Source organism: Aethalodelphis obliquidens, unplaced genomic scaffold (assembly GCF_003676395.1).
Source record: "Aethalodelphis obliquidens isolate GAN/ISIS:26980383/991018 unplaced genomic scaffold, ASM367639v1 scaffold62, whole genome shotgun sequence".
Classification (NCBI taxonomy): Eukaryota; Metazoa; Chordata; class Mammalia; order Artiodactyla; family Delphinidae; genus Aethalodelphis; species Aethalodelphis obliquidens.
The window spans coordinates 4186357-4213938 of record NW_020838006.1 but is presented as its reverse complement, the minus strand read 5'-3'; the positions used below and the strand labels follow the sequence as shown (position 1 = coordinate 4213938).

Sequence of the window (27582 nt, the reverse complement as noted above, 5' to 3'; positions counted from 1 at the left end):
ATGGGAGGAGGGGGGTGCTTGAAATTGAGATTTCGGGGGGTGGTGGTTGTGGGGAACAGCAAGGTCCAGGGTGGGCCTGTGACCTCTGTGGATTCCTCAAGGGATTTGGTCTAAACTCAAATTTTACAGATTCAGATGGGACAGAGATCTGCTGGAAGAGGGGATCGTGAGCCCTTCCAGAAGGCATAACTGATTCCATAGAGCAGGTGGGAGTCTGGGGCTGCAGACTATGGTTGAAACTAGTGCAAAGCAAAGGTGGATTGAACACTCCTTGGGTGCCCCGTGCACATCCTGTCCTCAAGGATGTTAGACAAGATTTGTACATTGAGAGAGAAGCTTGCTGAGATCGTTGTGAAGTTTCTATGATTCTTAAAGAATTATTTAAATGGTTCCAGTAGAGCTGTTTGTTGAACCAAGAGGAGACGTGGTTTGTGGTTGCCGTTTGTGTGCCCCCGGGATAGAGAATTGCCTCACGACAGACACCACGTGCCCGCCACTGGGTTCAAGGATGAGAACATTCCCATGGCCTGCGTTCCTGCTCACGGATGCATAACCCCCCCGCCCAGGTCACTGCGTTGTCTTGTACTTCCTCCACCAGTGGCTTCTGGGTGTTATAATGATACAGTGGACATCTTGAACTCACAGCTTTTTCCTTGATTGAATTATTTTATGAGGCTGAATTTCCAGCGTCAGTCACAACAAGCACGGATTAACAGTGCTGTGCTTAAGCTCCTTCTTCTAAGGGGGGAATTTGCCCAGGTCCACGTGGTTGTCGCTGCCAAGAGATGAACCTCGGCTCACGGTTTCTGACTCTCCTGCAAGCTGGGCCATTTATTTATTTATTTACTTACTTACTTATTTATTTATTTATTTATGGTACGCGGGCCTCTCACTGCTGTGGCCTCTCCCGTTGCGGAGCACAGGCTCCAGATGCGCAGGCTCAGCGGCCATGGCTCACGGGCCCAGCCGCTCCGCGACATGTGGGATCTTCTGGGACTGGGGCACGAACCCGTGTCCCCTGCATTGGCAGGCGAACTCTCAACCATTGTGCCACCAGAGAAGCCCAGGGGCCCTTTTTTAAAAAAAAATATTTTTATTAAAAATAAATTTTTATTGAAGTATAGTTGATTTACAATGTTCTGTTAGTTTCAGGTGTACAGCAAAGTGATTCAGATATATATATATATATATATATATATATATATATATATTTTTTTTTAGAGTGTTTTTCATTATTACGAGATATTGAGTAGAGTTCCCTGTACTATAACAGTAGGTTATAGTTCCCTGTACTATATAGGTATATACAGTAGGTATAGTTCCCTGTACTATAACAGTAGGTCCTTGTTGTTTATTTTATATATAGTAGTGTGTATCTGTTAATCCCAACCTCCAGATTTATCCCTCCCACCCACCTTTCCCCTTTGGTAACCATGTTTGTTTTCTATGTCTGTGAGTCTATTTCTGTTTTGTAAGTAGGTTCACTTGTATCATTTGTTTTAATGAGTGCCTTTCCTGGTGTCCCAAGCACCATGAGATGCACAGGAAGGGAGCTGGCCCTTTAAGGAAACCAGGGGGAGCATTCCGTGGGCCTTTGGCAGTGTGAATCCTCTCCTGCTCATTTTGTAAGGCTGGATTTTTATGTACTTCCCCTGGTTTCCTTAGAGGATTGCACAGGTCACTCTCAGGTGGTTTTGGCCTCCCTTCCTTGCTTGTTTGCACCGGGTAGGTTTCCCAGACTGAGACCAGAGTATTATGTAGATGACTCTCAAGGTTATTAGGTTAACCGATGTTTCTTTGGAGAAGTCGCACCTGCTCTGGCCTTCCATATCGGAGGCCCGCTGTGCTTCCCTTTGTGGGGAAGGGACGGACCATTGCTCTTTCGGGGGACCCTTTGACTTTCTCGACGGGTGATCAATTGTTTCCAAATTCTAAGATCCCCATCCAAACGTAAGTTATTTACTTCTAGATTGATGCAACTTTAGCCGTAATTAATTGTTCTCTCAATCCTGAGTGCAGATCTTCTTCTTTTTTTTTCCTTTCCCCAAAGTAGTTTATCGTCTTAATTATGTTAATGGCAGAAAAGGCAGCCCTGACTGATGGCTCAATAAATCTGCAGTAGCGATGGCAGCCATTTGGCTGCCATAAGTCTCAGCAGCTGGGCCATCGCTCACCGCTCAGTTGGAGGCAGACAGTCCAGTCAGTCCTCACCACTTTGTGGCTCCCTGTCTGCAGTGTCCACTGCCCAAGAAACAGATGATTAAGTGACTTATTGGCAAAGGGACCAACAAGAAGTCAGGGAGATCACAGAAGAGAGAGAATCCACTTTAATGAAATGTCTTGCCCACAGTGGTCAGTGTGCTGGCTTGAAAGGACATAGGTTGGGTATTCTGCACAAACACCAGCAAGAGATGAAAGGGGAGATGGTCACCCCACTCCTGCCCATTCTCCTCCATCTCTCTGGGAATTCTACTTTTCCCAGCGCGGACAACGCCACAGCATCACTGCCAAGGGCAGAATACGCGCCTCGAGGGTTGACTCTGTCGTTGGCTGTGAGACCACATTCCCTGTGTCTTTCATTTCAGGAGGGTTGCCTTGGACAGTAAGTTCTCAGGTATTGCATCCCTAGTAGAGCCTTTTTTTTTTCTTTTCCTTCCAGCTCTTTATTTAGCACATCTTCCAATCTACAGTAGAGTTGCAAGAGTAGAACAATGAACTTCCACATATATGCTTCACCTTTATTGGCCAATTGTTAACATTATGCCACTTTGTATTTTTCTTTCTTCTTTCCCCTCTCCCACTCTCTCCCTGCTTCTCTCTGTCCGCCACACAGCAGGTACACATGCACATGTATGTATGTGTTTCTTTTTTGATGAGCCATTTCAGAGTAGGTCGTAGACATGACACTTTTCCCTGACATCCATCAGTGAGTGGACCTCAGTGGGCCATCAATGACCTAACAAGGTCATTCTCCTACATGACACATTTGTCACCCTGGGGAAATTTAACATGGCTTTGATACTGTTTCTTACACGCCCATAGTAAAATTTCCCCCCAGTTGTGCCAATAATGCTCTTTATAGCATTGATAAGAGCAAAAAGAGCCCTGTGGATGCTACCATGTGGGTGTGTGATGGGTACAGCGAAGGGGGGGGTTGGATGTAGGAGGGGGTGTCAGAAAAGACCTCACGGAGGAGTTTACCTCCTATGAGCTGAGTAGCTGTTTCTCACTTAGACGAGGGCAGGAGGGAGGGCAGCAAAAGGAAACAGGAGTGAACTCGTGTGTGTGTGTATGTGTGTGTGTGTGTGTGTGTGTGTGTGTGTGTGTGTACATACTTGGGAGGGCTGGGGCAGAAAGTGAGGGATACTGTGGGACTGGAGGAGGTGGGGGCAGGCTGGACTTTGTGTCTTACAGAGATTTTAGAAAGATGACTCCAGCTGTGGTGTGGAGAAGAAATAGTGGCAGGCGTGACAGCTGGAAGGCGGGTTAGGAAGCGTCAGCTGTACTTTTCCAGACAGGGGGCACCGTAAGTGTCCTTAGTTGCCTATGGTCTCCCTCCCATCTGCACATTAATGACAGTCTTTGGGTTGGTGGATTGCCTTGTCATCCAGGAAGAGTAGAACGGACTAGAAGGTGGGGCTCTCGTCCCACCTTTTCCCCCTGGGCTGCCTCCTGACCCCTGCATGTTAGGGACAGGAGAGGGGGTGGCACAGCCGTCCCGGTTCTGACGTCCAGTGACCGCTCACCTCCCTCGTCCTCTGAGGGAAAGAAGATGCTCTCGTTGGCCCGAAGCAGAGAATTGTGATGTGTCAGATGATGGACAGAACTTGGGGGGCAGTTGAGAGCCCTGAGGTTCCCCACATTCTCCTACACCTTCCCTGCCTTCTCCCCAGTCTGTCCCCTCACCTGTGAGACCAGGGGCTTGACCTGCAGCATCCCGAAGGGGCCTTCGGGTTCTGATGCTGAGCGATTTGGGATTCTGCGTGGGGTTCTTTTTTCTATTTGTTTTGTTTTAATCCTTCAGCTTCTGAGTGCAGAAATGCTAAGTTAGGGGAAATGCCTAAAACTCTTGCCCTTTTCCAAAGTACCCCAAGAGAGCGTAAACATCCACGCGATTCTTTCCTTTTAATTTCAGTCTCGGGTGCAGCCCTGACCAGAGGTGGGATTGTTGTCCGAGACGCCCCATCCCACGCGGTTGGGGAGGAGGAACCCGGGTCTTGGGACCGTCTTCACGTGGAGCTCCTCAGTGTAACTCTGCACCCCACCCCTGCCCTCCATCAGAGGGCCCCCTGCCCGGGAGGGAACGCAGGAATGCAGTGTTTCAGGGAGGTCTGGAGATGCGGACCTTGGTGGCTTCTTTTCTTTTGCAATTGATTTGGTCGCATTGGCCGGGGGGTGGGGTGGGGGGGTGGTGGGGACGTCGGGGGGGAGTTCCAAGGTTGCTGAAATCCACAGCCTCAACCTGCACAGCCTGGGTGGGGAGCATTCCTGGGGGGACCTTGAGTGGCTCTGTGGGGGGCAGGCATGGGAGGCACAGCCGGGCCCCCGTGAGGCTCATGAGAAGGGCAGGCCTCACAGGGCACGGGGACGGCAGCTGAACTTGACCTGTTCCCACGCAGAGACGTAGGAGGTCATAGCAGTGGCGTCTGAAGGCGGTTCTGAGCCAGGATGCACTTTTCCCGGCCATCTCAGATCCTCAGATACTCAAGTTTGTCAAGTTGTGGCTCAAAGAAACTTAGGAAATCTCCATTAATTTGCATAGCTGTGTTTTAAATAACGTTTCTTCTTCTAGTTTATTATAAAAGTAAAGCAGAAAAATACTCAGAAGGAATGTAGAAATCACTCACTTCTGACACCCAGAGAGACATGTTAGATTGGGAGTGTCGCTGTGATACCTGGGTTGTGTGACATGCTCATTTTATATCTGGCTGCTTTGCGACCTAGCGAGGGTGCATTGTCCTCTGACATAGTTTTCAAGTGGGACAGAAAAGCATTAGAAGGGGTACCAACCTCACCTCCCCAGCGGGCTGGGCTTCCCCCAGTTTCCTCTGAAATCTCTGTGCTTTGCTGCTCTTGTGTCCACCTGTCTGTCTCATGTCTGCCTGTCTGTCGGGACACCTCACTTACACGATATCTCCATCTTTCCCCGGGAAGGGTCCCAGCAGGCTGAAGTGGGGGCCAGGTCACAGATCTGTGTGTGGTATTATTGGTTAGCAATGCTTTCGTGGGAGTTGGGACCTATGATGTGACAGAAGGACAGACCTGGCCATGTAGGGAGGAGTGTAAACCGGCTACGTGACCTCGGTCGACCCCTTCCCTCACCCGGACGGTTCAAGGGGGAGCCAGCGGGTCAGGGCTGGGCTTGCAGCTTCAGAACCCCGTGACTGCCACCACGAGAAGCAGAGTGAGACGCTCCAGGTCAACGCAAGCTTGTCTTGCAGCCGAGGGGTGGAATGGTAATACGTCATCAGACCACTGGGTGGGGTGATAGCATATCAGGGATGGTGAGGTCTTCCCAGCTTCCCAGAAAGTCCATCATTTGCTTTAAGTGACCTAATCCTTGGGTTCTAGGCACTTGGGTTGTATGGTGCCTGAGGGACCACTGGGATCCACTTTGGACCAACGAGGAGTCCCTTAGTGCCTGACAGAGCATCCAAGTTTCTACCTGTCTTCAGTAACGGGGCCAATGATACACTGAGGGAGTGGCCCCTGTGCCAGTCCATTTACCAGAAGCTTCAGTATTAAGTACCAGCCTACTTCTTTGTAACTTCTGCTCATTTCTTCTGACCCAGCCTAGGGGGCAGCCTCTACCCATGGCCCCTCTTCTCCGTGGCAGCCACTGTGGACACTGTCCTCTAGCTGGCCTTGCCTCCGGAGACGTTTGTCGGGCCCTTTCCACATTCCTTCCCTGCCCTGATCCTGTGAGGGTTTATACGCTGCTCTTCCTACAGAGATCTCCAAACAGATGTTCTTAGTGGTGGGTCCTGCTCTACCTGGGCCCCGCTTTGACGCAGCACCAACGAGCCCCCGTATCTGTGTTTGTGGGAACACACTGAGCATCCCCCTTGGTCGTGCCCGATGGCAGGAAGGATACGAAGAAGCCCTTTGGAGCTATTTGCTTCACGTCTCTAAATGATGGGGTGTGAAAGAGGGCTGCATGTTAGCAGGGCGCTGGCCGTGGAGGGAGGGACAGGCTGTTGTTTCAGCCCAGGTGAGCAGAGAGGAAGATGGCTCAGAGCAGTCTAATCCATGAAGCTGGGTCGGCGTTGATGCCGCCGCTGCGGCCACTTCCAGCTTCTTAGATGTTCTTTCCTCTGATGTGTCACGTGTGTGCAAATCAGAGGAACTGGTCCCTGGCACCCGCCCTTAGGACCTTTCTTTTTTCCTCTCCAGCTTTCTCCTGCACCCACAGGGCTTGCTGTCTGACTTTGTCTCCTCTGGCCGCAGGTGGTGCTTCCCACGTTCATTCTCGAGAAGCGGTCCTTGCTGGAGATGTACGCAGACTTCCTGGCACACCCAGACCTGCTGCTGGCTGTCACCGCAGGGGCCACGCCACAGGACAGGGTCATCGGCTTCGTGGAGTATTACCTCACCGCCTTCCACGAGGGCCGCAAGGGCACCCTGGCCAAGAAACCCTACAACCCCATCATCGGCGAGACGTTCCACTGCTCCTGGGAGGTTCCCAAGGACAGGTTCAAGCCCAAGAGGACTGCCGCCCCTACTCCCTCCGGCCACGAACACCCGATGGCCGATGACCCTTCCAAGAACTACAGAATGCGGTTCGTGGCCGAGCAGGTGTCCCACCACCCGCCCATCTCCTGCTTCTACTGTGAGTGCAAGGAGAAGAGGCTGTGCATTAACACTCACGTATGGACCAAAAGCAAGTTCATGGGCATGTCCGTGGGGGTCTCAATGATCGGGGAAGGTAAGCCAAATCGCTGGTGGAGTTAGGCTCTGACCAAGGGACATTTGTGTACCTGATGGACACTTGAGGATTTGTGTGTGGAGGCCTTTGTTTTTATTTCGTTAGGGAATTGGGAGTAAGTGGGCGGGCTGGAAATATGGATGGGTTTTGCTGTTTGGGAACCAGGTTCTGGTCATTTCCCAAAGCGGCCGAGGCGATGGGGTAAGTGGGATGCAGCTGTTTGCCTCTTAGACTGCCCACCTGGATCTTCACCTGCTGCTCGTGTGTGAGCCGCCTTACAGATCCTTTTCTTTCCAGCTCTGTGTGAATATTAGAGTTGGCTTCAAATCTATGAAAACACATTTTTCTTCATTCTCACCAGTTTCTGGCTCACAGACAATGAAGACCATAGTGCTGCCTATTCAAAATCTGCTCATAAATAATTCCCAAGGCAAATCTCTGGACGCTGGGCTTGCAGTTCTGAAGGGAAAACCCGGTATAATCAGACCACTCGTGGATCACACGTTTCTCTGTTAGCAGATAGCTGTGAATGAAGGTTATTCATTGTTTGAGGGAAACTGTAATCATCCTTGTCAAATTCAGGAACCTGTGTTCGTGGTTCTTCAACTTCTTTTGAGTCGTAAATCCCTGTGAGATTCTGGCTGTAGACTCTCAGGAAAAAGAAGAATCCAGCACAGAATGTGGCTTTCAGTTTCAGGGCACACACGGCTCCTTGGAAGCCCTTTCCAAACCCCAGGAGATGAGAACACCTTTCACTGACTTAGCACGCTCTTATTGAGCGCCCACTGGTTGCCAGCCCTTGCCTTGGGAGCCATGGGTACTTGAATGAGCAAAGCAGACAGAAGAATCTCTGTTCTCACAGAGCTCTCTCTTCTGCTGGGGAAATACAATTGTGTAGTGCTTTGGAAGGTGTGAAGTTCTATGGAGAAAAATTAAGGCGGGAAGGGACCTGGGAATAAAATAAAGGATCTAGGAATGGTGGGGAGAGAGCAGTGGGACTTTGGGATGGGTTGGGGTGGCGGCTGGGAAGACGTCACCGAGAAGGTGACAGTTGAGCAAAGACCCAGGGGGGGATGAAGGTCCCAAGAAGGTGATGATGGACAAGCTTTGTCGATTACCCGGGGAGTGTGTCTTGGTGGAGAGAACAAGGCCAGAGGCAGAGGGGCCAGAGGCAGGGGCATCCCTACATGCTGGTCTGAGACAGGAAGCCTGTGTGGGTGGAGCCGGGAGAAGGGAGGTGGGAAGGAGAAGATGCCGTCGGAGAGGTGACTGAGTCCAGGTCACGTGGGGCCTCGGGGGGCCACCGGCAGGGGTGTTTGCCGTCCCACTAAGTGAGCTGCCAAGTCTCTGTGGGCTTTGAGCAGAAGAGTATCATGATCTGACTTTCAGTTTAGCAAGATTGTTCCAGCTACTTGTTGAAACTAGACCATAAGAGGGGGAAGGCGACGCAAGGAGACCAGTTTGGAGATTATGATAATAATCCAGGCAAAAGGCGATGGTGGCTTGAACCAGGGCAGGAATGGTGCGGAGGCAACACAGGCTGGGAATCTGGATGAATTCTGAAGTGGAGAGATCAGATGTGGGGTATGAGTGAAAGGTGATGCCAAGGCTTTTTTTCTTTTTTTAAAGATATTACATAATCATTGACGCTCTTCCCTACATTGTGCACTGCATACCCATGACTCATTTATTTTGCAACTGGAAGTATGTACCTCTTAATCTCCCTCATCTCTTTCTCTTCTCCCCTCTGGCAACCACCTGTTTGTTCTGTGAATCTATGACTCTGTTCTGTTATGTTTGTTCATTCGTTTTAGATTCCACCTATAAGTGAAATCTTACAGCATTTGTCTTTCTCCGACTTATTTCACTTAGCACAATACCTTCTAGGTCCATCCCTGTTGTCACACATGGCAGAATTTCATTCATCTTTATGATTAAATAATATTTCATGGTGTATTTATACCACAATTTTTTTATCCATTTGTCTGTTGATGGGCACTTAGATTGTTTCCATATCTTGGTTATTATAAATAAGGCTGCTATGAACATAGGGGTGCGTATATCTCTTTTAATTAGTGTTTTCATTTTCTTTGGATAAATACCCAGAAGTGGAATTACTGGATTGTATGGTGGTTCTGTTTTTAGTTTTTTGGGAACCTCCGTACTGTTTTCCATAGCGGCTGCAACAATTTACATCCTACCAACAGCGTAGGAGGGTTCCCTTTTCTCCACATGCTCTCCAGCATTTGTTATCTGTGATCTTTTTGGTGATGGCCGTTCTGACAGGTGTGAGGTGATACATCATTGTGGTTTTGATTTGTATTTCGCCGATGATTCGTGACGTCGAGCATCTTTTCATGTGCCTCTTGGCCATCTGTATGTCTGCTTTGGAAAAATGTCTGTTCAGGTCCTCTCCCTATTTTTCAGTCGGGCTGTCTGGTTTTTTTTGATGTTGAGTTGTATGCATTCTTTGTATATTTTGGATATTAACCCCTCATCGGACACATCTGGATTGGATGTGAGGTATGAGAGCAAGGTGACATCAGGCTTTTGACCTGAGCAACTAGAAGGATGGAATAGCCATTAACTAAGGTGGGGAAGACTGAAGAGGGGATTAGTTTGGAGAGAGAGCACAGGAGCCCAGTTAGGTTGTGTTGGGGTTTAGACATTTGAGAGGGGGGCTTGAGCAAGCAGTGTCTCTACAGGCCAGAGTTCTGGGTGAGGTCCCGGCTGAGGTTAAAGCTTGGCATGTAAAGCCTGGAGACTTGTATGTGTTGCGTGTCTGTGTCGCGTGAAGGGTCGGCCTCTGATGTTCGGGATCTCGGCTGCCCTGTTCCTTCCAGGCAGCCGGTAGGGGTTGCAGCCTTCATTCACTCTGCACAGCCCTGGACAAACTCTTAAGGCTGTGCGTGTGTGGGACACCACGTAACACCCTCTGCTGAGACCCTCGGCCGTAGCATCCCTGGAGCAGAGCTGGCATTTGCTGCCCTCACTTCTTCTCTCTGCTTGAAAATTCTACTTAGAACTTCTCTGAAGAAAGCAGAAGGAAGATTCTGGAGAGAGACTGTGGAAGGCCCCTTCCTGGCCACCCCCCACCCCCATGTATTCCTGCTGTCGACGGGCCTGGAGAGGGTCAGGGGACCATCTCTCATTCTTGTGAGGCTTTAAGTTTGTCTCAGTCCTTTCAGTAGCTACGTCCCCCTTTCTTTCATGCTAATTAAATGTGAGCTCTGTAACACACAATTTTTCTGATTTTTTCACACAAAATGCTTCTAAGAATCCCCAGACTTCCAAGCCAAAGGTTCTGGTTCCTGTCCTCAAGGCTCCTTTGGGGTGTGGGTTATGGGGAGGGCGGGTGGGGGAGGTGGGATGTTTTTCTTTCCTCACTCCATTCCCTGCACTGATCCAGCACCTTCCATGCATTTGTTGATAGGGCATGAAGTGACGTTTTTTTCCCACCTTTCATTTTTCTTTTCTTTTTTTTTTTTTTAACTTTTGGCTGCCGTGCAGCGTGTAGGATCTTAGTTTCCCAGCCAGGGATCAAACCCGCGCCCCCTGCATTGGAAGCGATGAGTCTTAACCACTGGACTGACAGGGAAGTCCCTCCAACCCTTCATTTTAAACATTAGATGAGTCCACTTGAAATTTTGTATGTAAATACATGGGCTCACATTTTAAATTATTGCCCTAAGGCTGTGGCCTATTTGGCTATGATAAAATGCCATTATCAAGTGCTTCATTATGCCTTGAATTCCCCGAGGTTGTAGCTCAGAGACCTCCCCCGAATGGTCCCTCAGCTCTGACACTGAAAGTCCCTAAGCGTGACACTGTTGAGCCAACCCCGAGATGACATCCATCCGTGGATGGAAGCGGACGCGCCTCTGCTTGGTACCCACCCTCACCGCTTGGGACATAGCTCGTCCAGCTTCTCTTGAAACCCCTCCCCACCAGAACTCCAGACCAGCGCCCAGTAAATGGCACAGCCTCTGAATTGGGTCTGTGGGGACAGGCAGGGACCCGTTTGCCCATGAATGCCGGCACTGTGGGCCCTGAAGACCAGTTCCCCGGAGTTGCTTTCCGTGATTCTGTGCTTTCTTTCCAGAGTCAACGCCCTGTCGGAATATTTTGGTTCCTCAGAGTTATTTTAAATTTATCAGTTTCAAAATCTTAATGCTTGGCCTTACGTTTATTGATAAATCAATTTGTGGGATATAAAGCAGAAATCTCCCAGCATGAGGACTAGCTATGTCCCGGAAAGATGGATTACTCAGTGTTTTTCAGCTTCTCTCAGCTCTTAGGCTAATTAAAAAGGAGCTTTCATTTGTGAGCCCGTTTGCAGGTCTAGTTTTAATATAGTCTTTTATTCATTATTAGGGACAGATTTTTGTATGCAATCCTGAAAAAAAGAGTCCTGGGAAGGCATAATTGCCGGTGATTTAATGAGTGAGTGCACATTTATGGATTTTCAGAAAAGAGCCTGGGAATGTGGTCTTGCCAGTGCTTTAAACCAGCCTTGCTCTGGGGCTCACTTTTCTGATTTCTGTGGACTTGCGGGAAGTTTCACCTTGGTTTGGAAGCGGTTTTTCTGAAGATGAGAGGGAGGAGGGATCCCCCATGTGCATCAGCCGTCAGCAGATTCTGTGATTTCTTCTTTGTTCCCAAGTACCGCTGCTGAGAATTCACCTGCCAAGAGATGGGGGTGTGATCAGGATTCCAGCGGTGTAGCAGGCTGCGTGCCCTTAGCTGAGTTTCAGTGTTGCCTTTTTTACAGCCCCGTGAGGTGCGGGTACCATTATCCCTGCATCACGGATGAGGCAGCCGAGGGGCAGAGAACTTAAGGTCACCAGGCTGGCGAGGGACGGAGGAGTTGGAATGATCCTCTAAGATCTCATCTAGGGCTTTTAAAAAATGGTGGCATATGCTCCAGGTAAGTATGTTCTGAAGAAAATATCAGTGGCATGATCCTACCTCACCAAGTTTATATTCGTGAATGAGACCAGGAAGACTCAGCACGTGGCGCTCGTGGCTGTCGCGTGGTCCTGGCCCACTGAGAGAGGCCAGCGCAGGATGTGCAAATGGGTGGGGGTCCCCAGAGTACGGCAGGTCAGAGGCTGGAAAGGCTGACAACAGAGGGGGACATTGTAGACATCGGGGGTGGGGCAGTGCTGTCAGGGGACATTTGGGCCCCTGGGAGGACTTTACTGCCACATAGTCCATCCGCATGGAGGGTGAGGATGGGGGACAAAGAGCTGCCTTCTCTGGGCCCTTGAAGGCAGGTGACACAGGGACCAGCAGCCTCCTCCTCAGGGTCTCAGGGCCCCTCCCGCTGCCACAGGCCGTGAGGCTATGAGGATGCGGCTGGCACTCAGGGAACCGGAGGCTTTCGAGTAGAACTGGGGCGGAGGGGTGGGTGGGGAGTCTGCTGGAGCCTCTCTCTTTCCAACTTCCACTTCCGGTTCCTCTTGACTGTTGGTGTCAGACCTGTTCGGCATAAACTTTACCACCTGCTTCGCTCTCTTCTTAGCAGCGTAATTCTAGGAAAGACACAAAGTACGCTTGGAAACAAAAAGTATACCAGGCCTGGCCATTCTTCTTCCAGGGTCCTGAGCACAAGCTGTAAGAAGCGACACATTGGTGTCGAATCCTCCTTGCAGACACAGGTCCACCCTTGTGCATCACAGGACAGGGCCTCAGCGGTCACCTGGGGCAGCTCTGCCCCCTGAACTGCGGGGAGGGATAAGTGACAGAGGGAGGGTGTTCGGTGGCCCAAGGCTTGGCTTTGGGAAAGATGGCGTAATTTCATTGGGAGCTCTGGCGAGTGGGGAGGTGGGGAGAAGTCAGTGTGCTCTGATATTCAGTGTATTTGGTGTAGTGGAGCCGTGCTGTCTGTGCGTTTATGTTACATGTATTCAGTTCTCTTCCTGGTTAAGGAGAGAGATTTAAATGTTGCTGCGATCTCTGCCCCTTAGTCCTGCCCGCGCGATTGTGAGTGACCTGAGTCTGCTTTTTCTCGGGGTGGGGGGGTCTTCTCTCCTGCCTGTGCCCATGTGTGAGCATCCTGCCTCCCTGGGGGAGGTCACGACCCCCAGACGCACATGGGCCCCTGGGGTTTCCACACCGGCCCCCTGTGTCTGTGGGTCAGCAGGTGTAACTTTGCTGGACTTACCTGGGGGAGTGAGGTTGCGGGTTCTGGACAAGCCTGGTTTATTCCAAAAACTGTGGCTCCTGGGCGATGCAAGGAGTTTTTAAGGGTAAATTGAGTGACTCCTGAGTACATCTTCATATTGACTTTGGAAACTCAGCATTCTTGATCGCTTTGTACCTTTAGTCCCCTCTCCTCAGACTCTCCTGGCGAGCTCCCCAGGGCTGAAAGGGACACACACACATACACTGTCTCTCTGCTGGGCAGATTCTAGCTCTGTTGATTGATTGATTTTTTAAAATTTATTTTAATTTTATTGAAGTGTAGCTGATTTACAGTGTTGTGTTAATTTCTGCTATACAACAAAGTGACTCAGTTATAAGTATATGTGTGTGTGCATGTGTGTGTGTGTGTAGATATACATTCTTTTCCATATTCTTTTCCGTTATGGTTTATTGCAGGATGTTGAATAGAGTTCCCCGTGCTATACAGTAGGACCTTGTTGTTTATCCATCCTGTGTATAATAGTTTGCATCTGCTAATCCCAAACTCCCACTCCATCCCTCTCCCAACCCCCCTCCTCCTTGGCAACCACAGGTCTGTTCTCTGTGTCTGTGAATCTGTTTCATAGATAAGTTCATTTGTGTCATATTTTAGGTTCCACATATAAGTGATATCATATGATATTTGTCTTTATCTGACTTACTTCACTTAGTATGATCAACTCTAGGTCCATCCCTGTTGCTGAAAATGGCATTATTTCATCCTTTTTTAGGGCTGAGTAATCTAGCTCTGTTGATTGACATGCTAATCTAGTCTCAGAGAGAAGTACCGACCAGTCAAATTACTTAACCCCTCTGAGTTTCCGTTTCCACCTCCTCATTTAAAAATGATAATAATTGATGCTGCGTTGAGTAGTTGTGAAGCTCACAGAAGACACTGCACGTGAAGCCCCTGGAAGCGCTGGGTGGCCAGGAAGGGTCCCCCAGGGCACATGGAGCCCCCTCCTCGCTCTTTCCAGTGGAGGAACCAGGGGCCCAGGGAGGGGACATCACTAACACCTCCAGTCACATAGTTCTGGCCGAAGGACAGAACTGACCTTCCTGAGGCTCTTGCTGCACTTGACCATTGCAGGCCCAGAGTGGGCAGGAAGAGAGCTGGGAGGGCTTTTCTACAGGGAGCGAAGCCCCACTGCGGGGTGGGAGGCCGAGAAGGCCCCTCACACAGAGCAAACCTCAGTGAGCCAGGCATGTGGGTTCCCAGGCCTCTGCCGGCCCAGGAGGTGCTGCCCTCAGCAGAGGGGGCCCTGTGGGTGCCCGACCGGACAAGCCAGAGCAGGGGCTGGGTGTCAATGCACCAGCCGTACAGCAGCCCCGGGAGATGGCGCCTGTCGGGGTAGTTCACGGCAGCCTTTGAGAACTTGTTCAAAACTGTGGTTCCTTTCCCTAGAAAAAGAGACAAGCCCACGTCATTTTGCATTGTTTCAAGAGGATCAGATCTCCCTGAGACTAGTACTTGGCTCCCAGCCTGGAGAACCTCTGATCAAGGGGTGGGTGCCCCCCGGGTGGTGACAGCAGCTGTGCACTCTTGCTTTGTAACTTCCTGAAAACCTTTGAGGTTATCTCTGCTGCTCTCAGGATAAAGGCAGAACTCCTTACAGGCTTTTTCGAAGTTTAAAGATGAGGCCTGGCCCCTGTAGACCTGGGCAGCCTCCATACCTATACATACCACTTCCCTTTCTTCCCTGGGGCCCTTTTCTCAGACCCCCGTGCTCACCCGGCTCCTTCCCACCACAGGGCCTTTGCGCATGCCTCCCCCTGCTTCTACTTTCCCTCCCCTCTTCCCCAACTCAACTCTTACCCAGCTCGAGTGTCCCTTCCACCAGGAAGCCTCCCCTCCCAGCTCAGCCCCTGCTGCTGGAGGCCCCAGGCACCTCCCCCTCCCACCCCATCACAGTCACAGTTTTGTGTTTGCAAGTGCTTCATTCACGCCCACCTTTCTCTTTGGCTCCTTGAGGTCAGAGAGCGGGTCTGTCTTGTTCACCATGTGTTCTCAGCATCTCTCATGCAGTAGAGATGCAGCAAATAGATAAATGGCACGTGGGTGGCCGGCCTCTGTGGAGGTGGGAGGCGTGACGTCTGTTGCAGGAGTGTGTTTGGTTTCTCATCTTTGCATCTTCTGGTCCCCAGTGATGCCCAAAGCTCAGCTTCTCTGTGCACCGGTGCGGAATTGAATCTCGGAGACATAGTTTTGGGTGAAGTAGAAAAGGACAGCTTTATTTCTTTGCCAGGCGAAGGGGGACACAGCGGGCTCCTGCCCTCGAAAACTGTGTGTCCCAATTGGGGAGGATTTGATGAGGAGTTTTATAGCAATGGTTCAAGGGTGGGGTTGCTGACAAGATTAGGGTGTGTGCAGGGTCTCAGGTGCTATTAGGTCTCCGTGGTACACGGGGTCTCTCACTGCTGTGGCCTCTCCCGTTGCGGAGCACAGGCTCCGGACGCGCAGGCTCAGCGGCCATGGCTCACAGGCCCAGCTGCTCCGCGGCATGTGGGATCTTCCCGGACCGGGGCACGAACCCATGTCCCCTGCATCGGCAGGCGGACTCTCAACCACTGCGCCACCAGGGAAGCCTAGGTCTCCTAATCTTGATGAGCTTCTCTGTTCCTTTAATCTTTTGCCTCCGGTGGTTTCTTGGCTCCGCCTCCCTTGATAAGCAACTGTTGCAATCTGCCCTTTGGAACTCAGGGAAGGTCATGGAGGCTACAAGAAACGGAAGACAAAAAGGCCTCCGTGCCCTGGAGCCCCTCAGGGTCCTCCTCGCTTTCCCCGTGTGCGAGCCTAACCTTTCCCTCCTGTCTCCCTCAGGTGTGCTGCGGCTCCTGGAGCATGGGGAGGAGTATGTGTTCACCCTGCCCAGTGCCTACGCCCGGTCTATCCTCACCATCCCTTGGGTGGAGCTCGGAGGAAAAGTCAGCATCACCTGCGCCAAGACTGGGTACTCAGCGACAGTGATCTTCCACACAAAGCCTTTCTACGGGGGGAAGGTCCACAGGTAGGAGGGGCCAGGGAGACTCCATCTCTGTCCGATCACGATGCCCCAGGTTTCTTGTCTGCATCAGAAGACTGGGTTCCAGCCGTGGGATGAGTTGAAAAATCAAGATCAATTTAACAGACCTGTTTCAGATGACATGTCTCACCGGCAGCGTCTTGAACCCTCCCCAGTCTGGTGATGTGTTGGCAGAACATGCCCCAGACAACAAAGGGCTTCTGGCGTTATCGTAACCTCTTGCTTCCGAGGCCGGAGGCCTGACCTGCACTGATGCAGTTCTGTGAGCTCCATGCAACATCCCGAATCCTGCATCTATGAGAGCAGGACCGTTTCTCTCCTTTTGGAAGCTGGGAAGCAGTCCTAAGAAACAGAAGGAGAGGCCCGCTGTTTGAGGGGAGCATCACCTCGTTTTTATGGCTCTAATTATAAATTTCCCCCTTTGGAGCAGATCACTGGATAATAAGCAAGCCCCCATCTTTGACCTTTTTCTTGGAAAGCTTTTCCGGATGGCGTTCATGTGGGGTGCTGGAGTGTCGCCTGGAAAGTAGGCACCTTCAGTGGCCGTTTTGGAGCCAAACATACCAGCCCCCAAGAGCTGATTATGCGCGTTTCTCCCCAGCTCCGCGGCCCCTCATGCCCCAGTGGTAGCTTGAGATCCGCTGTGGGTGGGGCAGCACAGAAACTGGCAAAAGCTGTAAACCAGGCGTTTTCCCTCCTGGCGAGCCCGTTGTTAAAGCGTTACCAGCACAGCACGGATACCCTTCCGCTGTGTGCCGTTGGGAGGATTCCTGATGCCGCCTGGGCTCCCGGCGGTGTTCAGGCTCAGGGAGAAAAATTCCAGACCTAGGTTTGAAAACACCAAATTCATCCCAAGCTTGGCCATTAGGAAAAGAAGAACCGGGGCTTCCCTGGTGGCACAGTGGTTGGGGATCCGCCTGCCGATGCAGGGGACACGGGTTCGTGCCCCGGTCCGGGAAGAACCCACATGCCGCGGAGCGGCTGGGCCCGTGAGCCATGGCCGCTGAGCCTGCGCGTCCGGAGCCTGTGCTCCGCAACGGGAGAGGCCGCAATAGTGAGAGGCACCCCCAACAAAAAAAAAAAGAAAAAGAGGCCCCGGGCTCCTCCACCTCCCATTTCTGCTGTGTTACTCTGCCTGCAGCAGGCTCCTGGGGAGAGGGAGGTGGGCTCTGCTTTCACCCAGAGCTGAGACCCGGAGCCCCCGGGCCGGGTCGGTGAGGCAAAGGGCCACACATCTCCACCAGGGGCCCTTGTGAAGCCAGGCTGGAGGGGTTCGACCTTGTTTAGTGATTGAAAAGTTCCCCCCTAGACTCTCACACTCTTTTGGTGGTTGAAATGTACACTGTTAGTTGCTATTTGAGGGAGGAGAAGGGTATAGATATATATATTTTTTTAAGTTTTATATATGTGTATATATACATATATATATATATATTTTTTTTATTTTGCGGCACACGGGCCTCTCACTGTTGTGGCCTCTCCCGTTGCGGAGCACAGGCTCCGGACGCGCAGGCTCAGCGGCCATGGCTCACGGGCCCAGCCGCTCCGCGGCATGGGGGATCCTCCTGGACCGGGGCACGAACCCGTGTCCCCCGCATCGACAGGCGGACTCTCAACCACTGCGCCACCAGGGAAGCCCTAAAGTTTTATATATATTTTTTATTGGAGTATAATTGCTTTAGAATCTTGTGTTAGTTTCTGCTATACAGTGAAGTGACTCAGCTATATGTATACATATATCCCCTCCCTCTTGAACCTCCCTCCCCCCTCCCCCTCCCCCCTCCCCCCTCCCCCCCATCTAGGCCATCGCATAGCACTGCCCTGAGCTCCCTGTGCTATACAGCAGCTTCCCACTAACAATCTACTTTACACATGTTGTAGTGTATTTATGTCAAACCTAATCTCCCAATTCATCCCACCCTCCCCTTTGCTCCCCGCATCCCGCGTCCACACATCCGTTCCCTATATCTGCCTTTTCTATTCCTGCCCTGCAAATAGATTCATCTGTACCATTTTTCTAGATTCCACATATATGCGTTAATATACGATATTTGTTCTTCTCTTTCTGACTGACTTCACTCGGTATGACAGTCTCTAGGTCCATCCACATCTCTACAAATGACCCAATTTCATTTCTTTTTATGGCTAATATTCCATTATATATATGTGCCACATCTTCTTTATCCATTCACCTGTCGATGGACACTTAGGTTGCTTTCATGTCCTGGCCATTGTAAATAGTGCTGCAGTGAACATTGGGGTACATGTGTCTTTTTAAATTATGGTTTTCTCAGGGTATATGCCCAGTAGTGGGATGGCTGGGTCATATGGTAGTTAGTTCTACTTTAAATGACACAATAGACCAGATACACTTAATTGATATTTATATTTTGTTTTTACTGAGTTTTGTGATTTCCACCCCAATAATAACATCTTATAAAACCTTGGCATTTTTATCAAAACTAAGAAATTGATGAAATTCAACTAAACAAATCACAGTATATAGTGTATACAATATAGTGTAAAACATGTATAATTTTCAACAGCTTATCTAATTTATTGTCAAAAATCAATAAAACAATATTAGTTGAAAAAAACTAAGAAATTGGGGGGATAAATTAGGACTTTGGGATGGACATATACACACTACTATGTATAAAATAGGTAAACAACAAGGACCTACTGTATAGCACAGGGAACTATGTTCAATATCTTGTAATAACCTATAAGGGAAAAGAGTCTGAAAAAGTGTGTGTGTGTGTGTGTGTGTGTGTGTAACTGAATCACTTTGCTGTATACTTGAAACTAACACAACATTGTAAATTAACTATACTTCAATTGAAAAAAAACTAAGAAATTAACATTGCTGCATTCCTATGAACTAATTTACAGACTTTATTCAGATCCTACCTGTTTTCCCACTGATGCTTGCTTTATTCTGCTCAAGGATATTAGATCACATTTTAAGAGCTAGTCTTTGAGCAAAAGAGCAAAAAGCAACCCCATAAAAAAAGATCTCTACATGTGAGGATGCCTGTTGAAGTCGGTCTCTGTTCTAATAACCTTGCAAAGCGTGTTTATTCGATGCTTCATTAATTCAGGGTCACAGCAGAAGTGAAGCACAACCCGACCAACACCATTGTGTGCAAAGCCCACGGGGAGTGGAATGGGACCCTAGAGTTCACCTACAACAACGGGGAGACCAAGGTCATTGACACGACCATGCTGCCAGTGTACCCCAAGAAGATCCGACCCCTGGAGAAGCAGGGCCCCATGGAGTCCAGGTGGGGACCAGGCCATGTGCTCCTCTCCAAGCTTTGTTGTCCTCAGCACTTGACCCAAGGGGCAGAGAGGAAGCCCAATGCAAAGGGGCCAGGAATCATTCCTTTGGAAACTTGAATTGTCCTCTGTGTGTCACTTAGGTGTGTGTCACTTTGTTTAGTTGCTCTGCAGTCATGGGGTGGAGTGTGAAAACAGCCCGCCCAGACTTTAATGCCTGTCCTAAAAGAGTTTGTCAACTCTGTGGGTCTGTTACTTAATTGGAAAGTTAAATACAGAGAGATGCTAGTAATCAAAGAGCTGTGCAGCAAAGCAATGAGATACTTGTTTTTTTCTTACCAGATTAGCAACATAATTCAAAAAAATTCAGTGCCTGCAAGGCGGTGATAAAATTAACACTCTCTGCCCTGTGCTTCCAGTAGGAAGGTGTGCAGGTTAGCTGCGTGGATCAGTAGCTTTAAATTTGTGAGTTCACCTCTTGTAGTCCATTTCTGGGAATCTCATCTAAGGGAGAATTCTTCGATTCACAAAAGGTTTTAAATATGAAATTTGGGTATTTAAAAAAAAACTAAAACAAAAGGAAGAAAAAGAAACCATCTAACCGTGCAACAATTGGAAAACAGTTAAGTGAATTATGGTGAATTCACTCTATCATGTGAATATCCCGCAAGCCACTTAAAGTGATGTTTATGCAGGTACAGAAGCAGAATCTTCTGGAAATAGGCCATTTTAATTTTTTAATCCAGGAGGTCAGCCAGCTATGGCCCATGGGCCAGATCCCATCTCTGGCTGATTTTTGTAAAATTTTACAGGAACACAGCTGCATCCATTTGTTTGTATCTCGTTTGTGGCTACCCTCTGGCTACAATAGCAGTGAAACAGTTGCGACCAAGACCAAATGGCCTGTAGAGCCTAAAACGTTTAGTCTCTGGCGGTTTGCTGGCCCCGCTCTTATCTAAAAGCATGCTGCTCTGTAGAAAGAGGATATAGGGTTAAAGTGAAATGACAGATGACTCTTTGAAAGGGTTTGCCATTACAGGAAGAGTTTGTAACGAAATTGGAAAGGTGCTTTTTATGTGGAAACAAAGCAGGGATACCAGTGCGTATAAATCATACATTATCACCGAGTTTAATAGAAAGAGGGCTGCAGTGTCCTGGAAACTTGGCTTTGTGGTAGGATTAGTCCACTCGTTCTTGTTGATCAAAGTGTAACCTTCTCTGAGTCCAAATGGAGGGCGTGAACCCAGCCCTTTGGACTGTGACAGGAAGGAATCCCTCCCCTGGCCTCTGACGACACCACCCCAGAATCAGGAGCCCTGTGGTTGCTGTCACAGCACCGCTTGTTTCTGGTATGGCTGTTGACAACAAAACTATGATTCCTTTGAGCTGTTATTCCAAGACTGTTGAGTAGGTTAGCTGCTCCTCATTAAGCCTTGCTGGGAGTGGAATGGATGGAGGATGGAGTCTGCAACCAGAGAGAGGGGCGTATCGCCTCTTCTCGTCTCGCATACGTGGACTTTACTGGAACCTGGACCTGGGCTGTTGACAAACCCAGCAGCCCACCTTGTTCTCCGAGGCGGGAATGGCCTTGCTGAGCCCAGCCACCTGTGCCAGGCCTCACCTGAGGAGGCGAAGGAGGGCCCGCCTAGTGGTCTCAGCCCCACAGTGGCCTGGCCCCCACCAGCCCCTGTGGAGGGGAACCCCTGCCCCATTAAGGGGAGAGTGAAGCTGCTCTCATATTGCTGTCAATGTGTTCGCGATGCTCAGAGCCCGACCCGCGCAGGCATCCTGCTCGGGCTGGAGCCCTCCACACGGCAATGCTGGCCACACCCGGCCTAGCCACCACCTGGCCCTTGGCCACCGGGACCTCCGCTTCTACCAAAGGCTCCCCTGGGCTTCCTTTTAGCTTTTCTTGCCGACTTGCCCCCGCCCTCTCTGCCCTGAAGGCTTTTCCGCCTTTCCCTTTGTCCTGAAGTTCAGAGCCTTCCGGAGCAGAGCCCCTCCAGGGGGTTCTTGGTGGGTGTCTGGGCATAGCCCTTGACCTGTGGGCCGGCTCTTTGCTCACCACCCCATCTGCAGTCCCTGGGGCTCTCTACCCTTTAAATTTGGGGCCACTATTTTATGATGGGCCTTATCAGGGGAGGTCCTGCCCTGAGAGCACCCCGACCCTGGATGTCCGGGCACCCAGTCCTTCCCTCAGCGCCAGGTGTGTGTTGAGGGTTCAGGTGATGGAAAAGACTGATTTGACCAGGCACCAGCCCTCCCTGTCTGCTTCGCCACCTTCCTTTCCTGTTTTAGGCCATCTTTTCCCCTCTTAAGTCAGCTGTCAGGGCGTGGTGGAAAGAGCAAGGGCTGTGAGGCTGGTAGGACCTGGCTTTCTCCCACCTTCCAGAGGTTTCTCCTGTGTAAGTTCGGAGCCAGGGTGCCACTGTACCCTCTGCATGGTGGGGTGCTGGGCGGCGGTGGGCAGGCTGGCCTTGCAGCCAGAGCCCGGGCCCCATCGGTTGCTGGGCTCGGGTCCCCCAGGAGGGCTGCTGTCCTGGATGCACTGGCCACTCCCCTGCGGGCTCCTGGCCCAGGATCTAACGGGGAGCTTCTGCTCGGCCCCAGCTGCAGAGACATCGTGCCCCCAAAGCCTGGTTCCCTTGTGCGGAATACCGACTGGTCCTGATGTGCCGAAGTGAGGAAGTGGCCCCCTTCACCTCAGTGCTGGTCCCCTCCCTCCAGCACAGAGTGGGACTGGAGGGGGCACCCCGGCTTCCTGAGGAGGGAAGCTGCCGCCTTCTCCAGTGAATGAAGGAGTGAGTGGGTGAATGAATGAATGTCTAACTTTGCGTGTAGACACGGGGAGGTGATGGATCCGCCAGGGTCTGTAACCCCTAATACGGGGCTCCTGGTGGGAGAGCAGCCACTGTTCACATCCATCAGCCTGCTGACCTCTGGCAGGTCACTTCACCTTATGTGGATCTGTTTTTCTCCCCTTTACAATGGGGCGATAGTATCGCATCTATATCCCTGGGGTGTTGTGTTGATGAGATGAGTTAATCCATATGTAAAATGTTTAGGAATGTGGTGAATGCCCCGTGGCAGGGTCTGCTGTAGATTTTGTCTGTAGGAGCAGTTTGATTTCTCCAGTCTTCCCTAGATTGGTCTAGACGCTCAGAGCCCGGGAGGGGAGAGGGGATTCAGATCTGGGCGCAGGTGGGGCCCTGGGCCTGTGGAGTGAGCTGCTCATCCCCTCCTGCCCCGCAGCCCAGCATCCTCGGCTCGGGCCCTTCCTCGCCCAGGACCGCAGCCTCAGGCTGCTGGCCCTGCCTGACTGTTCCCTGTCCCCAATGACCCCTGCCCCCAGGAACCTCTGGCGGGAGGTGACCCGATGCTTGCGGCTGGGGGACATCGATGCTGCCACCGAGCAAAAGCGGCGGCTGGAGGAGAAGCAGCGCACAGAGGAGCGGAAGCGGGAGAACCTCCGCACTCCCTGGCGGCCCAAGTACTTCATCCAGGAGGTGACCGTACCAGGCGTCCTGGGCGGGGAGGACGGGCTGTCCCCTATCGCGGCCGCCGGACGGGCAGGGGGGCCTGGGAGGTCTGGGCATGGTGGCCGTGGCTCCCCCATCAGGGAGGCGTACCCGCCCGCGGGGAGGCACGGAGTGGGGCTGCGGCTCTGGAGGCGTCCTGCTTCACAAAGACCACGGCCCAGCTACTCTGCCTTCAGTAGCAGATTGGTCGGGAAGCCCCTCCCAGCCCAGCTCCACACCAGGGTGGGTTGGAACCTTCTCCATGACAGCACCCTTTCAGAGCTTTGCCTCCCAGGGGCCCAATGGGGGATGGACGTGCCGGGGAGGCCCGCGGGGGTCTGCGTCCCGGCGCTGCTGCTGGAAGTGGTGTTGGAAGGGGACCCCCCACACACGCCCCTCACCCCCTGACTGGGCAAGGCGCCCTGTGCCCAGTTGTTTGTGGCACAGCCGGGCAGCATTCTGAGAACAGAACTGGAAATGACAAAGGTGTAGGAGACACAATTTTTTTTTTTTTTTTTTTTTGCTGTACGCAGGCCTCTCACTGCTGTGGCCTCTCCCGTTGCGGAGCACAGGCTCCGGACGCGCAGGCTCAGCGGCCATGGCTCACGGGCCCAGCCGCTCCGCGGCAAGTGGGATCTTCCCGGACCGGGGCACGAACTCGCATCCCCTGCATCGGCAGGCGGACTCTCAACCACTGTGCCACCAGGGAAGCCCGGAGCCACAATTTTTAAGGCAGGCTGGTCAGGAGCTTGGCAGCATCAATGAGAGAAACAGGCTGGTGAGGGCAGGGCAGACCCAGGGTCTGTATCTAAAAGGGTGGGTGCCACTGACCTCCAGGCCATCACAGGCTGATGGCCCAGTTCTTCAAGAGAAGCCAGAAATCAGAATTTTTATGAGATCTGATATTCACCTGGTGTCAAGGAATTTTTAAAAGTTTAAACACTAAGGGCCAATTGAAGTCTGTCTGGGCTTTCCTTGCCTAGGCACTGCTGGTGTCTGACTTCTGCTCCTTGGAAGGATGGCTCCCTGGAGCTGGAGGTCTGCGGGGAGAGTTAGTGACCTTGAGGTGGGCTTCTGGTCTGGAGCAGGAAGCAGCCACGTGTCTCCTAGAGGCAGGAACTAGGGCCGTGGGCTGAGCACAGATGTCAAGATCAGATGCTGGTTCAGACAGGAAGCCTTCTTGGGGAGACTCTGAGTGTATCCCTGTTTGGAGGCCTTGCCCAGGGGAGGTGACTCTGTATTAGTCAGGGTTCTCCAGAGAAACAGCACAGAACCAACAGAAGATAGAAATTTAAATAGATTTATTATGAGATCGTGGAGGCTGAAAAGCCATGGGATCTGTGGTTTGCGAGGTGGAACCGCAGGAAAGCCAGTGGTATGATTCAGTCCAAAGGCCTGAGACCCAGGGGAGCTGACAGTGTGAATCCCAGCCGAGGGCAGAAGTCAGGATGAGTGAGGCAGGAAAGAAAGGGCCAGTTCCTGCTTCCTCCACCTTTTGTTCCATTCAGGCCCTGGGCACATTGCATGATGCCCACCTCATGGGGGTGGGATATCTACATTACTCCACCCACCAATTCAAATGCTAACCCTCATCTGGAAGCACCGCCCCCTCCCCTGTGCTCAGAGACAATGTTTAATCCAGAGCCAGTCAACACATAAAATTAACCATCACAGAATCCCCCAGGGATCCTTCTGCCGGATCTGGTCTCTCTGAGACAGCTAGGTTGCCCGGCTTCTGTGGAAAGTTGCACAGTAAAAAGTAAAATGGGGCTTCCCTGGTGGCGCAGTGGTTGGGGGTCCATCTGCCGATGCAGGGGACGCGGCTTCATACCCTGGTCTGGGAAGATCCCACATGCTGCGGAGTGGCTGGGCCCGTGAGCCGTGGCCGCTGAGCCTGCGCGTCCGGAGCCTGTGCGTCCGGCGCCTGTGCTCAGCGACGGGAGAGGCCGCAACAGTGAGAGGCCCGCGTACCGCAAAAAAAAAAAAGTAAAATGACAACAACCAAAAAACATCGTTTTCCTCCCATAGGGTGTAAGAAAAGCCAGTCTGTTTATAACAGGAGGCTTGAGGATATTTAAAGAATACAAATCATCCCCGCACCAGCATGATTACCATTCAGTACATCCCTCTAGTCTAGCACCAGATTGCATACCATTTTGATTCTTGCCTTTTTCTCACTGGTATTTGACTGGTGTCCTCTCCTGTGTGTGCTGATGTCTTTTGACTGCGGCCTTGCGTGTGCCCTTTGTTGGGCACTCCCCTCCAGCCTGGTGGGTGGTAAAAGTCACTGGTTTGGGCAGATTCCTCCTATTCAGGCCCTTGTCTTTTTTCTTCCCTGTCCGTTTGTCCAACTACCCTCCTTTTTCTCCTGTCCCAAAGGCCTTTTTTTTTTTTTTGGCCAACTAATCTTGATGTAAACCAACAAAGCCCTCCCCCTCGTTACTTTGGTCGTTTTGTGGGGTTTCCTCCCAAAATGCCAGATACGAAGATCCCATGGGCTCTAAAAAGCAGCCGGGCTGAGGAGGGGTGGTGAGACCACCAGCATGGCTTGGCTGTGAGACATCAGGAGAGGCCGGCACACAGGTTGGTGGTCCTGAACAGATAGATGGTAACCAGCACTGCATGGTACTGTGTGGTACTAGCGCAGCAGGGGATACCCTTGCTTCTCCCCTTGTCTCGCCGACAGGTCTCCATGTAATGATGTGTCCTCCTCTCTCTTGCAGGGTGACGGCTGGGTATACTTCAATCCGCTTTGGAAGGCACACTAATGGGTGGAGATGCAGAACTTTCAGAAACGGTCCTGTTTTTGGAGGAATTAAAGTGGTACAGTATCAAGGTTCTTCTGGTATTCCCTGAGACCTCTTGCATTCAAGACATGGTACCTGAGAGGGAAATTAGGTACTGTGAAAAATGCACCCCCAGACTCTACTATGGGATTGAATTTATTCAAGAGCCATTTGGGGCATGCGTGTGCACACACGTCTGTGTGCAAGCTCTCGGCACACTGTATGTTCACACGCATGCGCTATGTCTGCTGGATATTATTACACATGTAAATAGTGCACTTAACAATATTGAAGTAGGTAATTATGAGCTCCTTTTTATCAATGAGGTTTGAAGTTTTCTACTTTTCACTTTGCCAAATACTTTTGCACTCACAAAGTATCCTCCAGTTGACAACTCCTGTTCAAACAAAGGTGAACTGGCGTGGCCCTACTGCTGTCCATCTGGTAGAAGGTGGTTGTCATTTCAGAATAATCGCTGTGTTTCCCATTCCCCTCCCAAGTCAACATTTGTTTGTCCATATGCAAGACAGATCAACTGCCATTTCCTGCTGGATGGGGAGCGGGCAGGACGCTGTTAAAGGTTTATGCCGGAGCCTTCCAGGATGGAGCACCCCTGGGAGAGCCCAGAGCCAGGCCTACCTTGGAATGTTCCTCCCACCTCCTTGCCCCAGAAGCTTTCTGATAATTTCTCACGCTCAAAGCTCTAGTCATACAATTTTCAGAAGCTGCTTCTTTCATGGTAGAAAACAAGTCATATGGAGACTGCACTACTTTTATCTTGAAAAAAGGGCTTTAGAAATGAAATACACGCATTGCAAACATGCAGTGTTTGCAAAGGTGCACCACCACAGCCTCAATCTTATATTTCATTTGGGGAAAGAGAAAAGAATATCCTGTGGATTTTTTTTAAAGTGCACCTCTTGTTTGACCCGAATTCTGCAAGGAAACCACTGTGATTAAAACATCCATAAAGCCTGCATAAGTGTTTCATGGTTTCAGTTCAGTTTCAGTCTTCAGCCTTTACAAATGAGGTCAAGACATGACCAGAATATAAGAAAGCAAGGAGAAAATGAAGTATTTGATCTTTGCTCAATGCTTAATTTATTTTTTACTGTGCCACTCTAATGAGAATATTTATACAATCCAGTAGCATGAATGCTTCTCTGTAGTAATACTAATTTTGTGCCTTTTGTCTGCTTTCTTAAGACCAATTGTTCACACTTTGTAGATATTAGACAAATATATTTCGATTAAATACTATACTTATCTGTGTGTCTGTATTTTATCTTTAGGGATTTCTAAGTTCTGTTGGAATTGGTGGCTCTGAGTGAACTCAAATTTTATGGATTAGTATTAATTTGATGTGAACAGCAATGATATTTTCATCAAAACATCATGTATGGATATTTTGTGACAAGGTCATAAGGTCACATCTAGTGAATAGTCTTGTTTTGAGAGAAGTGACTTACCAGGCAAAACCATAATGTAGGCTTGTTCTAGTCCATCGTTTTAAAACATCCAGGAGAGTAAAGTGTTTGGAACCATTTTATTTCTGAGAGGGAAAGTGGAATAGGTGCTATTTTGAGAAGAAAATCCTCAGTGAGAAGACCGAAAAGTAATCACTGTGGTGTTTTTAGATTTTCCAGTCTTATACCAGAGTATAAACCATCTGGGTAGTAAAAAATGGAGAAGGGTCACATTTTTTTTTTGAGGGGGGGTTCATTTTGCCTTTTTAAAAATTGTGAAATATATAAAAAAGATGTACACGAAACATAATACTGTTCAAGAATAATTATAAACACCCATGTACCCACTGCTTAGGGAAAGAAACCTGTTTGTTCATACCTTAAAAGCCACCTTTGTGC

The 27582-nt window shown here is 50.4% G+C and overlaps 1 protein-coding gene across 4 annotated transcripts in view; it reads left to right on the top strand.

The window, feature by feature from the left end:
- The window catches only part of OSBPL10 (oxysterol binding protein like 10), a 298101-nt gene extending 271116 nt beyond the window's left edge, over positions 1-26985 (top strand). For 3 of the 4 annotated variants that reach the window (XM_027088152.1, XM_027088150.1, XM_027088153.1), the window contains 5 exons: positions 6448-6925; positions 15933-16119; positions 19236-19418; positions 22766-22919; positions 25655-26985. In XM_027088152.1, the coding sequence (XP_026943953.1) occupies positions 6448-6925; positions 15933-16119; positions 19236-19418; positions 22766-22919; positions 25655-25699 (1047 nt within the window). In that variant the 3' untranslated portion in view covers positions 25700-26985. The remainder of the gene's footprint in view (positions 1-6447; positions 6926-15932; positions 16120-19235; positions 19419-22765; positions 22920-25654) is intronic. The other variant, XM_027088151.1, reaches the window with a different exon arrangement.
- Positions 26986-27582: the final 597 nt, after the last annotated feature.